Consider the following 15,669-nt stretch of genomic DNA (forward strand, 5'->3'; position numbering starts at 1 on the left):
AATCCGCTTTCCATGGGTGTCTTGCCTTAGTGAATTATATATACACTCACCTAAAGGATTATTAGGAACACCATACTAATCCGGTGTTTGACCCCCTTTCGCCTTCAGAACTGCCTTAAATTCTACGTGGCATTGATTCAATAAGGTGCTGAAATCATTCTTTAGAAATGTTGGCCCATATTGATAGGATAGCATCTTGCAGTTGATGGAGATTTGTGGGATGCACATCCAGGGCACGAAGCTCCCGTTCCACCACATCCCAAAGATGCTCTATTGGGTTTGAGATCTGGTGACTGTGGGGGCCATTTTAGTACAGTGAACTCATTGTCATGTTCAAGAACCCAATTTGAAATGATTCGACCTTTGTGACATGGTGCATTATCCTGCTGGAAGTAGCCATCAGAGGATGGGTACATGGTGGTCATGAAGGGATGGACATGGTCAGAAACAATGCTCAGGTAGCCCGTGGCATTTAAACGATGCCCAATTGGCACTAAGGGGCCTAAAGTGTGCCAAGAAAACATCCCCCACACCATTACACCACCACCACCACCAGCCTGCACAGTGGTAACAAGGCTACCGTTTGAATGTCTCAACAGAAATTGAGACTCATCAGACCAGGCAACATTTTTCCAGTCTTCAACTGTCCAATTTTGGTGAGCTCGTGCAAATTGTTGCCTCTTTTTCCTATTTGTAGTGGAGATGAGTTGTACCCGGTGGGGTCTTCTGCTGTTGTAGCCCATCCGCCTCAAGGTTGTGCGTGTTGTGGCTTCACAAATGCTTTGCTGCAGACCTCGGTTGTAACGAGTGGTTATTTCAGTCAAAGTTGCTCTTCTATCAGCTTGAATCAAAATCCCAGTAACTGAGCAGATTGTGAAATACTCAGACCGGCCCGTCTGGCACCAACAACCATGCCACGCTCCAAATTGCTTAAATCACCTTTCTTTGCCATTCTGCCATTCAGTTTGGAGTTCAGGAGATTGTCTTGACCAGGACCACACCCCTAAATGCATTGAAGCATCTGCCATGTGATTGGTTGATTAGATAATTGCATTAATGAGAAATTGAACTGGTGTTCCTAATAATCCTTTAGGTGAGTGTACATACTGCATATACAACCATCCAAAATCTGGCACTCCTCAGATCCAGAGGTTACTGGATTTTTGAATGTCATCCTGTATTGTTTTAAGCAGAACATATAAACTAATGTTCATTTCCCTTTGTACATTCCAACAAAACAGGACATTTATGAATTTAATTTCTAGCAATTATTTGCTTTCAGTTTTAGTCCACACTTCTATCACCTCAATGAATGCACCAAACATGTCTCACTCAGTAATTCTTTAGAGTCTGAACTAAATCTTACTCGAGTCACAGGATTCTCGTTCATGGTCACGTGATTGTAGAAGTTGGTCTTTATTATGCTTTTTTGCTATATTGTCATTCTTCAAGCTTTAAAACATTTTAATATGATATGAATTTCCAGAATGTTTAATGTATAGGTTAATACATATTTATGAAATAGCAAATTACCATTCTTTCTGGAGGGACACCCTGAAAGGCATTTTATTATAGTTGAATTAAACAAATCAAATGAATTTTTTCAGTTATTCTGGTAGTTTGATTCGCTTTACCAATTTTATTTCTTCAAAGTGCACACTACTAGAGTATTAGGATTACTCGTGGTTTGAAAACTACAGCACATTTATTTTATTTATTAATTTCTTTTTTATTCGATAATCCTATTGGTAATACAGTCTTACCCTTAAGCAAAATCACAAAGTGCCTTTTAAATGCTAATAAAATGGTGCATAGAGAAGAGTCTCGACCATCAGTATCTTCCATGGGTTCCATTCACAAAACTAGTTTTATAATTTGCTTTGAGTCTTCACTTTAACGAGTCTAAACCAATTCAGTTTACCCTCTGCATGCCTATTTGAGCCTTGTTTTGCATTAGTGAACATTTTTGTACTGTGAAGCCATAGTACTGCAGTGATGATGATGGCAGGTGGTCGGTCTACTTGATCAAGTTAAGTTTAATAGTGTTAGAGGCATGCTCCCGTCTCTCAAACAGATTTGCTGTGTCTTTTGGGTATGTATTATGCTTGAGGTCCAGTATTTCATCCTAGAGTGAATTTCTCTTGCCTGCCTATTGTCTCTCTACATGCGTCAGCCAGGCCATAGACAAATGTGAACGAGGTCCTCCAGACTGATACCAGGTTATGAGGAGCTTGGCGTATGATCACACCTTTACTTGTGTGTAGCGTGTCTGACTTCAGAGAGTCAGATTCCAACTCCTGGTTATCTTTCCCTTGATATATATTTCATCTGCCAACACTATTAACAATATTGTGAATTGTTTCTGGTGCCACCTCTTGCCTGTCCAAACTTTATTCCATGGTAGTCAACAATTCAGCCCAAAATTAGTAGTGGATAGGAGAGTGCACATGTTTTCTGATGTTGTGTGGAGATGGTCTTTTAGGCTTTGAGAGCCTGTCCATGCCACTCCATGGAGAGTCTTGACCCGCCTGCATCTACTTCTTGCCTGCTTTGCATGGGTTTCTCAGTCCGCCACTAGCTTCACTGCATGCAGAAACCACTATGTGCATTGCATGGTTATAACAAGGAAAATGTTTCTTGACCATTTTAACACTTCTGTTTTTTTTGTTTCTGCACTGTAAACCCCCACAATTACTCTTTCTGTGCACCCTCTTTGACTGTCAGCAGGAGCTTGATCAAACTCAACCACTGAAGCAGCTGGAAGATCAAAAAAGGGTATGTAGTCGACAAACTGAGAAGACCTCGCCCTGGTCAAACTGGGGGTCATATGACATTTGTGCAGCGATTCCTGCTGTCCTACAGCAATTTCACTCTACTATGCATACTCACTTGTTGGATGTATCCCTTCACTTTGTCTTTTGGTTACAAGCCAAAGAAAAGTAGCAGCAGCCACTTCTGATTGTGACTACAGCACTATGCATGTCGTTAGCACTACTAATCAGGGACGTACAACTAGACCACACATGTCCATTATGCAAATTGATTGTGGTCAGAGCCTGAGAAATGCTGTACATTATATTTAAGATCAAAATCCAATTTACACCTGAATTGAGCTTCATAAGCAGTGGTCTTGGTTACTTGCATCTGTACATTTGCACCTGAAAAAGGACTAGTAACCTTTTTGTCCATCCTTTAAATCAGTATCTTGAGTTAATAGAAAAAAATCTTTGTTCCATGACACCAGATCCGCCTGATATGATGTGTTTACAAGGGAACACTATCATTAAACTTACTGCCATTTTGTTCAGTATATGACTAATGGAGAAGCAGCATTATAAAACGAAGACCATTTGAGTACCTGTGTTCACACCTCCTTGTACTTTAGTCTAAGATGGTTAGTATGCTCCTTTAATGCAAGATGCTTTTTGGATAAGAAAAGCCGTTGTAAGATCTGTAGAGTAAACACATTTCTGCTGTATCCAAAGGGTGAAGCACTCAGGCAGATTTTGGTGAACCGATATTATGGAAACTTTCGGCCGTCTGGGAGACGCGACAGCCTCACAAGTTACAGTAATGGGCCTCTGTCACCTGGGGGAGCTGGTAAATCTTCTGTAGCAGGTGAGTGACAAGTTTGTGTGGCAACAAAATGGTGGCACTTTTTAAAAATGTGCTCATGGGTGGTTTTAATATGGAATGTTTGAAATGACTTCTGTTTGACAGTTTTTTTGCCATGTTGACTAATTTGGATATTAGTGAATGCGATTAGGATATAGCAGAATGAATGATGGATAGATGAGTTTTAATTATTTTAAATCATCCTCATAATTGAATCAGTGGTTTAAAAGTCACTAAATTTTGAGGAGTATCTTCGTTTAATCACTTTTACCTACATCCAAGTCAGATTTATTCTGTTACCATTGGATTATTAAAAATGCAAAAATGTCCTGTACTGCTGTAAAGTGAATAATACATTTGTGTGCCCATGTAACCAAAGAGTGAGTGCATTTCAAAAAGGCAGACTCGGCACTTCAGTATTTATGGGCAAATACTAAAACTTGTGCTTTAGCATCTTGTAGTCATTGACATTTATTTACTGTAAGGTCAAATGATTTATTGGAGTTTGGCAAGTGAACTGCTCGTCTTGAGGCACTTTGAGTAAACATTACTAAAGGCTGATTTATACAGGGAGAGTCTAATGGCAGGGCCCCGGGTTATGATGCGTTACTTAACAACAATTATTTCTATTGTACGTTTTCATACAAATGATGTAACTCCGTGCTTTACAAGATGAAGAAAGAAAAAAAAAAGTATAAAAATAAGATTAGGCAATACTAAGTAACAAAGAATAAAGTAAGGTCTGATGGACAGGAGGACAGAGAAAAACAAACCCCAGAGGGTTGGAGAAAGAAAATAAAATGTTCTGAGGCCATGAGACCACCCAGCCCACACTGGGAATTCTACCTCACATAAATGATCTAAATAAGTCCTCATGGTTTTCATGCTTCACATGGAAGAATTAGATGGTGATGATCATGTGGACATCTGGCCTTCAATCCATCAATGTAGGGGACTGCATGGTGCCCTGATCAGGTGGTGGTGGCGCTGATTGCTACCACAGAAAACTGAAAAAGAGAACAGCAGAGAAAGTAGGGGTTAGTACAGATTGTGGAGCCGTGATAAAAACGATAATTAATTGCATATACAGAATAATCTGGGTTACACTAAAATGAAGCTATGAGCAAGCCATATTAAAATAATGGGTTTTTAGCAGTTTGTTAAAGTGCTCTACTGTATTATTCTGGCTAATTATTATCAGTAAGCTATTCCAGATGCAGAGTCACATAATAATGGAGTCCATCCATCCATCCATCCATTTTCTAACCCGCTGAATCCAAACACAGGATCACGGGGGTCTGCTGGAGCCAATCCCAGCCAACACAGGGCACAAGGCAGGAACCAATCCTGGGCAGGGTGCCAACCCACCGCAGTAATAATGGAGTTATGGCAACTAAATACATACAATGCGTACCTTGATGGATGTGTAAATGATCCAATCGCATTCAGTGTTGGAAATGGTCGCTACCTTTATGGAAACACAGATCAACGTGGCACTCCATATTGGCAAAGGTATCCTCAAGAATTGTAAGGCTGATGGCAGCAATTTCCTGTTTAATTGTTCCAGTGTATGAAGCTTGTTCTTGTACACTTTTCCTCTCGGTGCTCCCCAAAAGATGAAATCCAGAGGTGTCCGGTCCGAGGAACGAGTTGACCATAGTCCCTTTTGAAATGACTCGATTGCCAAAAATCAATTCAGTTTGTGCCATTCCGTGAGCTGACGTGTGACAGGTTGCCACATCTTGCTGGAAATCTTCACTCATCTCACGGTCATTCACAAAGTCAAACTCCATGCCTCAGTCATTCGAACATTTGTCCAAGAATACTGATTTTTATTTCGTTTGGATTGTTTCGTTATTAAGACAGTAATAATCATAACTCTGGCCCCCGCCCATTGGAATTGCCCTGTACTTCTACGTCAATCCTGTGCCGTAGCCCACATAGCCTGATGTGCACTTCCTCCAAAACATCACTACGAGTCACATTGATGCGATTCCTTTGCAGACTCCTATGACTGATTGGCAAGTTTGGTAACTACGTATTTCCTGAAATGTGTTTCCGTTAGTCTTCTACTATTCTGAAGTTAAACATGGAGCTGATCAAGAGAAGAGCTGTCAAAGAAGTTGGAGAATATACATGTTTATATGATACCACAACACTACACAAAACCAATCGGATGGCTGTCGATTTATTGCACGAAATATCGGCTAAAATCGGAAGCCGGTGCATGCTGAAAAGTGGAAAAATGTGGTGGACAAATATATTTGTCTACAGTAGAAAATGTGTAGCAACTGAAGTGGTGATCCTGGAGGGCAACAACTGCCTGGATTTTAATGGATCATTTGCTTTTCTTGTATGCTACAAACACTGCCAACTAGTGTTCAGACATGTGCCTGCAGCACTACACAATGCAGAAGTATTAATCAGCCTTGAGCTTAGGCATAGTTAGGCTACAGCTAGAGAGCAGTTAATCATCCTATATACTCTTGGGGGGTTTGTTTTTCGTGCATCCATTTTTTGTAAATAAGTATTGTGTCCTTCACATACTGCAGTGTACTGTAGTTTTTAAACTAAGTACTAAACCAGTTTGAAGAGGGGTTTAATGTATTTGTGTGGGCATTTTGTTTTTGTTTTGTTTGCAGGATCAGTTGGTGGAAGTGGAACAACCAATCGAAGTGAGATGAGTCTGGCAGAAGTTCAGTGCCACCTGGATAAAGAAGGAGCTTCAGACCTGGTCATTGATCTAATTATGAATGCAGCTAGTGACAGAGTGTTTCAGGAAAGCATTTTGTTAGCAATTGCGCTGTTGGAAGGTGGCAACACTGCAATACAGGTAGGTGTAGTCTGTTAAATGACCTTGCATACCTAATGTTTGTGGAGGAAATCGATCGTGTGTACTTGGTTAACTAGAATGTTTGTTCCCAGTGAACAATTTTTGTGATTAGGCCAGACAGTAGTGGGGAGCCCCAGAAGGACTAAAGGGTAGCAAATCTAAAGACCTTGTGATAAAATATGCTGTCATATCCACAAATGATTTAGAACTGAGTCTTTAAGGTTATGGCCGGTGTTTGGCAAAAATAAGCTTCTGAAGAATGTAAAGACCAAGTCACAATGACACATAACCGAGTCTAATTCATGTCCTGTTACTTGACTGCAGAACTTGTTGTGTTTGTCAACTGCAAAAAAGTCATAAGGATATGAAGAGAAGAATATCTTGAGCAAAGGTTCACAGGGGATGAGCAGATGCTGAAGCAAATAAAGTTTTTTGTTATTCAGGTTAACTAAGTGTAAAAAGAAGGCTATAATGTTGCCATGTAACCTTTCTCTCTTAAATGTTCTTTTGTTGTTGCCTAATGTTACAGGTCATTTTAATGCTCAGATTTGTCATATATATATACACAGTAGAATAAAATTCTTAGATGTATAGCTGTAATACAGTACCAACGGTTAAAAAAGTGAAATCAAGCTCATACACTAACATTTGTACATATGACTGGCTGTTCAGTAACCTTGTGGTCTGGGATTAAATTCTTTGAGCATACTGGTCAGTGCTAATGATCCTGTAACACTGTACATGATAGCTGACATCTTTACTGCAGCAAGTGTTTCATGTCCTGACCCCTAAATTGACTGCTTGCCTGTAATACACTAAACTGACTTGACCATGTTCTGCATTGCTTTGTAGTGCTGAGCCGAGCAGGATGTTGTGCAGCTGTTGTGTATTTATTATAGTAGGGACCTCTAGACGTTTGTGTGCCTTCATGATTATCATCAAGATATGTTGGCCAACTTCAGTTGCAATGACTGCAGTGTGTCAAAGTAAATCACCTTCTCTGTAAGCCATTAAAATACAGTGGCATTTGGGAAGCACTCGATTGTTCTTTGAAGGAGTGAACTGGTGTTAAATGTAGCTTTGACTTATCCAGAGCTCTGATCTCAGAATGACAAAGGCTGCATTTTTTTTTTTAAACTCCATATTTGGCTTAATAATGAATAATCGAAGGTGAAAGCCATCTTGGAGGTGTTTTGAAATGAGGGACTGGAAGGAAGCAAGCAAATGAGCCAAAACTCAAGTCTCTGTAGGAGGATATAAAATTTCTCAGCTTGAGAGAAAACATCAAGAATAAATTAAACTACGAAGGGAAAGCAAAATGACCACTTGATTTCATAAGCAAAGATTCTTTTAATGTGGTGGAGACGTTTAGCCTTTTTCAGACAGCTCTTCATGTACTGAAGTTCTTGGATCATCCTAATCCTTATTTAAGTACAAAAAGGCACTTTAATTTGGGATAAGTGTCGAGGTTAATTATTACTTTGAAGACCTAAGGTTCATATGACAAGGTAGCATAGTGGCTAGCGAAGGTGTTCTTATCCTGTGCCTACAGCTGCAGAGTTTAGAGAACCAGGGAGATGTGTCTTTAGGACCATGCCTTTAGGAAGCTGATACACAAATTAAGAGCAAATGGCATTTAAATAAATTTATACAGGGTGGTCCAGATCTAATTATGCAGATCCAGATCGTCTGGATAACTTTGATTTATGCAGGGACGATTCCAGTTCGGCGAGAACACAATTCTTCATGTTGTCAGTTTGCACACTTCTCGATGCTCTGGCATTTTTTTGGGTGATTTTCTATGTAATAAACTTAAGTTACAGCATAATGAAAATTGCATAATTAGATCTGGACCACTCTATACAGCTTTTGAGGGGAAAGTCTTATACCCACTACATAACCTGGTCAAATTTCTCAGTGCAGTGGTGTGCATCCAGCTGTGAGTCGAGAAAAGGAAAACTGTTTAAGCTCAGCCTGTGTATTCCCCCAAAGGTCTAATTCCATTGCATACTAGTGTTGATGGAGCATTATGTGACCAGAAAGCTGTCTGGGCGTTGGTTGGCATGGCTCAGGCAGCATTTTACATTTGATACAAAGCCAACAAAGGTCACGTTTTGTGGATTTTCCTTAAAGGGCTTACTTGTTTGAAGATTGTAGAACTGGTTTCTCTGTCAGCTTTTTTATGCACTGCTGGCAGCAGTGACATTTGTGTCATTGCTTACTTACGTAAATGCTGTATGCATGAATAACTTGGAAACCGCTAAGTTTAAAAAAAAAAAAATAAAATCGCTTGCATTTTAAGCAGATTAACATAATTTGTGGACATTCAGGGTAGGTTGAGTGTGTTAGTCACGTTCTGACATGTGCAAACCTTTTAAAGGCAGCTTGTATTTAGGAAAACCAGATTATATTTGTTGTGTTATGTGTTGGAGAAGACTTGTGAAGAATGGTGAGACTTTTATTTATTTATTTTTTTTTTTAAATCAATGACAGATCTTGACAAAATATTTAATGAAGATCTAGATGAAAATTAAATGTTGCATAAGCTCATCAAAGCAATCCCAGGTGAAGTGGCTAATGGCAGTCCAACAAAATAAACTGCGTGACTGTTGTTTTCATGCAGTGTAGTAACAAGCAGGTCACCCTCCTAAAAGCCTCTAAAATCTGGTTATAAAAGGGACAATTTATTGCATGATAAACCCTGGGTCAATATCCATTGGTGGTTTGGTTAAATTGATAGAAGTAAATTTCCGGCATGTTGGTCATCACAGTAAGATTTGCAGTCCTCTTCTATAGTGCTTTACACAACCATTGGCACATGTGTCCTTTTAGCTCATTGTGCTACTTTGTGGGAGAAGTTCTTATGTTAAGTGGGACTGTAGTCCAGCTGAGATTAGACTGTTTCATATTTAAAATATGTATTCTTTAGTATATATTAAAATATGGATTCATTTGTTTTCAAGAACTATTAACAAACATTCGTCATTCATGGCACCCAGCATTCAAAATGAGTTAAACACCCTTTGGTTATCAAATTCAAGCCAGTTAACCATTGGTGGGGAGATGCCCATTAAAAAAAAAATCATATGTTGGTCTTCATTGCAGTTTAGGTCAGTCGTGATGCAGCATATTTCAGTCCTTGTATATGATTCAGCCTTGCAATGCTACATGATTTGGCACTATCCCTTGCTACCAATGTGCATCTAATAAAATGGCATTTTGCAGATTAAAGTTGATCTGGTAAGGGTGCTGGGAGAGGTCAGTGCTGTGTGGTCGCTGGGTATAGTAATCTCTCATAGATGTTTGCCTGTCTGTTTTGTTAGCGGATAGATGTACGTGGAATGACCTTCACTCTGTCACTCACCTCCTTTGGTACCCACCCGTTTGGATTCTAGTTGATCTAAGTGGTTCTATCAATTGTTAAGACAGACACATTTACAGACACATACAAATGATGTAGCTCAAAGTACTTTACAAGATGAAGAAAGAAAAAAATGTAAAAATTAAACCATACTAATTAACAAAGAATAAAGTAAGGTCCCGATGGCCAGAGAGGACAGAAAAAACAAACTCCAGGTGGCTGGAGAAAAAAATAAAATCTGCAGGGGTTGCAAGGCCGTGAGACCACCCAGCCCACACTGGGCATTGTACCTCATATAAATAATCTCAATCAGTCCTCCTGGTTTTCAGGCTTCATGTGGAGGAATTAGCCATTGGTCATGTGGACCTTCTGACCACCACAGAAAACCAGAGAAGGTAGTGGTTAGTACAGATTTCAAAGCCATGGAAAAAAAAGATAAATGCATATACAGAATATCGGGGGTACACTAAAATGAAGCTATGAGAACACCATGTTTAAAATGGGTTTTTAGCAGTTCTTTTTAAAGTGCTCCCACCATATTAGCCTGGTGAATTTCTATTAAGATATTCCAGATTTTAGGTGCATAACAGCAGGAGGCCACCTCACCACTTTTTGCTCTGGGAATTCTAATCAGACACTCATTTGAAGATCTGAAGTTACAATTTGGAGTGTAAGGTGAAAGGCATTCTGAAATATAGGATGAAGCAGATTATTTAGGGCTTTGTAAACCATAAGCAGTATTTTAGTCATTTCTAAATGTCATGGGTAGCCAATGTAGTGACAGATGAGGTGCCGGAGCCACACTGGCTTCCTCACCAGTGACATTCTGCATCAAGTGAGAGTATGGCATTGCTAAATGTACAACACTGTTTTAAACTGGAACACTCTAGCAGATTACACTGCAGTCTCTCAGAATGTAGTCTGGGGGAAAACTCAATTTTTCTGTATGTGTGGTATAAAAAATTCAGAGCTTGTCAACAGACTCATTGTTTTGACTTTGGAGGGTATATTAGACTTGCCGACTGCAGTTGCTAATCTTGTTGCCAGAACATTTCCGATTTATTCTGGGAATGTGAAATTAAGCAACTGCATATCTTTCCAGCTCTATTTTGTATTGGTCATTTTTCTGACGGGCAATAACCTAATTACTGCCTAAGGGAGCTGTTGCTGTTCAAAGGATTAACAGGAGTGGCAAGCTTAGCCATCTTGGCACTTTTTCTGTTCTGTCGTGGTATCTAAAACACAAAAAGGAAGCAAGGCTCATCTGTCTGATGTTTACATGGTCCAAAACACTTCATTCCCTGTTTCTAATCACTGCATTCTATACATTATTTCCGAATGAGCATTCATTGGTTGCCATCCCTCATGCACACACAGCCCACCCCTTACGTCTAAAGACAAAATCAAACCAGGGCGAGTCAGATTTGTTGGACTAAGACACTGGGTATGTCAAGCTATGTGACAGGCAGTCACCGAAGTGTGTCAACGCTAAGAATATGTAAATGAAAGCTACAACTGGAAATCGTTGGAAAAGTCGTCTAATGTGACTTGGCCTTTCGGTGTACCTGCAGTTCAGTGGTTGTTTTAGGCAATGTGCTTCTCATTTTCCCTCCCAGAGACCTCCATGTGTAGCAGTCAGTTTGCTAATATAGTTATGAGCGTTCCACAAAGCCGACGGATGTATTCAAACTTTTAGGTTTTTTTTTTCTTTCTAACTTTTTTCAACTTTTCCAGTCTACCAATTGCAGAGAAGAGGCCGTTTGCTCACTCCCTCCAACATATTTGAAATACGCATCTGTTTAGTGCAGGTCCCTGCGACAGCGAGCATTTCCAAGCAGTCTGGAGGCGGACGGCTCTGAAAACAAGGTCATGACGTCTGGTGGTTTCTCTCTCACGCGCTCGCCCCCCTGCTTCTCTCCAAGCATTTGGCATCAACAAAAAGATGTTATATAACTTCTATTTATATCTCGTGTGCTTGTTCGCTCACTCTCTGAAGGCACAGAAGCACAGCAGAGAGGGGGATTTAATGAGCTCTCAGGGCCTTTGTGCCTTTCAGGCCTGCTATTAGCCCGCTTGTTTTGAAAAAGCAGTAATAGCAAGTGAATTTGGTAAGACGTGGGTGTGCGCTCAGTTACATGCCACTGAATGAGGGAGATGTCATATATGCCGTTTGGATTCGAGTCTCCTACCGGAAGCGCTTATGGATTCTTTACCCGTTGCATATGATTTTTGAATGGTCTGCCACACTGTGTGATTCATAGTCCAGATTGACACCCACTCATAGAACATCTTATGAAATCTTTCAGATGAAGGACACTTCCTTCAGTTGCCCATTTTCTTTCTTTGAAAGAGTGGTGTCATTAATTGTGGTGTTTCGGCATGATGGCTATCTGCAGGGGTCCCCAACTTGAAGCATTTTGGCTTCCGTGTCCCTGTCAAATGTCTCACACGTTTCCCTTTCTGTCAGCTGTGCACTACATGTAGTGAGAGCATTTCTTTAGGATTCCTTGGGGTTATGACTGTTCAAAATTAAACTATGCCACAACAGTAGCAGCTTATTTACAGTCTGTCCATCCGTGTGCTTTGATTAGTTTTTATTTTTAGTGGAGAAGAGGATTACCTGAGCTGCATGTCTCCCACAGCTGTTGGCCTTTTATCACCGGCCTCTGGGAGCTGTGTGGGCTCTGCTTATATAACCAAGCATATTCCTGATGCCACCTTCTCTAGAACACTTCTATTCCGTTGGAGTCTTTCCATCAATTTGTTGACCGTGCAGCTTGCAAATTCTCAAGCCTGTCTATCTTGCTTTTAAGTTTCTGAAGCCCACGTCACCCCCTGGTGTTGCCGTGGGTCTCTTTCATGGCAGTTAGCTGTGTTTGCACGCCTGTGCAGTTTGAGCGTCAGCAGTGTTTGCTGCATGTCAGTTTATGACCGCTTCAGGGCCCGTACTTTGGGTATGTAGGTCATGTGTTAATGGATAATGCTGCTGATTGACTTGCTGCCTGAGTAAACCTCAAGGTGTCAACCTCTGTTATGCAAGAGATTCAAGTGGCATGGTGTGGCGTGACATGGCACATGTGCTTTAGAAATCTCAACCAACAACACCTCAAAGCCAACTGCATATATTATCTATCTTTGCACGCCCCCACCCCCTGCCAATACCCTCTAATTCGGGTTGGCGCTCTTTAACAGACTGACTGAAAACACTGCACCAATGTGAAGAATGCAAGTGTATCTTGAATTACAGCAGCATATGCAGCCTTTTACTATCGTCTGTCAAGGGAGTGTGCTTAGCCTCCTTGTGGTGTTTTGGTTTACCTCCACGTTCAGAAAGTTTACTACCAGCTTAACTAAACTGCATTATCTGAGCTGGTTTTACGTGCACAGAAAGCCTGTGCTGTCAGGATAGATTACAGCACACGGCAACTTCAAGTAGGTAAAACAGATTAGAAAAATGAGTACTTACTATAGTCACTAACATTTGATTCATCTCCTTGGAAGTTTTCCCATTTTATAACACTGCCATTTTTTGCCTTTATTTGCAAAAACTACTCAAGCTCTGAGGTTGCATGGTGTTTATGACTGAACAGCCATTTTAAAGTTCATCCACTAGATGAGATTCACATTGTTGTTTTGAAGCCTTCCCATGTAGATTTGTTTTTATGCTTGATGTGTTTTCCAGTAAGACAATGACACCTTCTCCCACAGCACAGGTTCCTTGTGGACTCCATCAGGTTTTTTTTCTTCAGGGTTTTCCCATATTTTGTTGCACTAATTTTACCCTCCCGCTGCAGAGAAGCTTCCCCATGATGGGAATGATGCATTTTTGAGGATATCCACTGTTTCAGCATACAGTTTGTTCTGATGGCCAAAATGCTCCTTTGTAGTCTCATTGGACCATAAAACCTTCCAACAGATTTGAGACTCTCTCATGCTCCTTCTGGCAAACTCTAGCCAACATGTGTGTGTGCCCCTCTCCCATAAAGCTCCAGGCACACTAGTTGTCTTTAGTCTCTCCAATCTTATCCATGGTAACTTATGACTCCTTCAAAGTTCTCTTGGTGGCATATTGCATGATCACCGAGTTTTTGTTGATGGCCTGCTACAGGCAAATTGTTATACTCTGAATAGTTGCTTTAGATCAGGGATGTTGAACTCCAGTCCTGGAGGGCCGCAGTGGCTGTAGGTTTTCATTCTAACAATTTTTCTAATCAGTGACCAGTTTTCACTGCTAATTAACTTAATTTCCCTTCATTTTAATAGTCCTGTGTTTAAGGATTAAGTCCTCTGAATTGATTCTTTTCTCCATTAAATGGTAGTCAAACAGAAATGAGATGTGAAACGGGCCGACAGATGATGACCAGCTAAATTTGAACATCAAACTCCAACTAGTTTCCTAATGAGGAGCCAATTCTTGTTTTAAATTAAACCCATTGTTTAATTCCATGGCTTGTTGCTGCTCACATTCTGCCACAGCAGACATTTCCAAAACTGTGGATTTTCTGTTTTTTCTAAGAACACTGTCAAAATGTTTTGATGACCTCAGCAGATTAACCTTACTGAGACCTTCACCTTTCTTTATTTTTCAGATACTGTGGTTAGCTGGTCACACGGTGTCTTGTTTTGCATCTCATTATAATTAGGCGGCTAACTAAGGGAAAAGAAACAAATAGGCGGTCCAAGTCAAGTTAATTAAAACTAAGGCAAAAGTTGTTAATTAGCAGCGGAAACTGGTCATTAGTTAAGAAGATGGTTAGAATGAAAACCTGCAGCCACTGCGGCCCTCCAAGACCGGAGTTCGACACCCGTGCTTTAGATTGATATTCAGTAACTTGGATAGTTTTTGTCTTTGTGCCCTGACATGTAGTTTTCATGGATTTGCTTAGAGTGATCTTTTGTATTCATGGTGTAGGCCTGGTCACCATAATGACTCACCAAGTTGCCCCTTCCACAATCAGCTGAAACTCCAGACAGGTCGTAGAAATGACTTCTATCTATTAGTATTCTACTAATCTATTTATTGTGTAATGTAACAGATGTACTGTATGGTGGAGCCTCTCTCCATGACATATTCATATCTTAAATGGTGATTATTTCTTTATCTATGAAACTCTCTGCAATGTCCAGTAACTGAATAATCTTTGACAAGGGCAGCCCTGAAAGAGCATTCTCTGCACATTAACAAATATGGAAAAAATGGCCAATTTACAGTAATTGCTTTTTCTTCCCCCAACTTCATTTAATGGAAAAATGGGGAATATTATTGATAGGTAGCAATATTAAAATATCATGATCTCTAATTTTAACATTTAATTACATTAGCAATATTTAAGGGCAATTTAAACCAGATTAAAAATAAAAACAGGCTAGTTAGCTACTTGGTTTCTTAACTTGTTTAGACCCTACAGCATTGTTGTTACATGTCTGAAAGGAATGCTCCAAGCAAAATGTACTTATCCCATATGGTTTATAGTGATGACTGAGGGAAAGAAACATTTAATCTTCTGTTTTAATCAAGAACAGACGTTTCAGTTTCAATCTATGCTGACCAATGCTGAATAACAGTAGCAAAAAGTTTGCATGAAAATCATATGTTAAGTTGCATTTATAGAGCACCTTTCACAAACCCAAGGTTGTCTTCTATGTACATTTTTTTTTAATGTGTATGTAAAGCAAAAGTTCGTAGAAGAGGAAAGTTTTCAGTTGAGATTTAAAGGTGAAGAAAGAGGAGCAATCTCCGAGAGACTGAGGAAGATTTCCAGAGTTGAGGGGCCGTAACACTGAAGGACCTGCCTGTCTCCCAGGATGGAGAGTCTGGTGTGTGGGACAGTAAGGAGATAACTCCTCAAGGAGTGTACGG

The 15,669-nt window shown here is 40.1% G+C and overlaps 1 protein-coding gene across 1 annotated transcript in view; it reads left to right on the top strand.

Annotated features, from left to right (window-relative positions):
• The window catches only part of LOC120540180 (inositol 1,4,5-trisphosphate receptor type 1-like), a 73,770-nt gene that overhangs the window by 1,412 nt on the left and 56,689 nt on the right, over positions 1-15,669 (top strand). Inside the window, exons 2-4 of the mRNA XM_039770733.1 lie at positions 2,627-2,775; positions 3,486-3,618; positions 6,258-6,448. Of these exons, the coding sequence (XP_039626667.1) occupies positions 2,627-2,775; positions 3,486-3,618; positions 6,258-6,448 (473 nt within the window). The remainder of the gene's footprint in view (positions 1-2,626; positions 2,776-3,485; positions 3,619-6,257; positions 6,449-15,669) is intronic.

Source organism: Polypterus senegalus, chromosome 12 (genome assembly GCF_016835505.1).
Source record: "Polypterus senegalus isolate Bchr_013 chromosome 12, ASM1683550v1, whole genome shotgun sequence".
NCBI lineage: Eukaryota > Metazoa > Chordata > Cladistia > Polypteriformes > Polypteridae > Polypterus > Polypterus senegalus.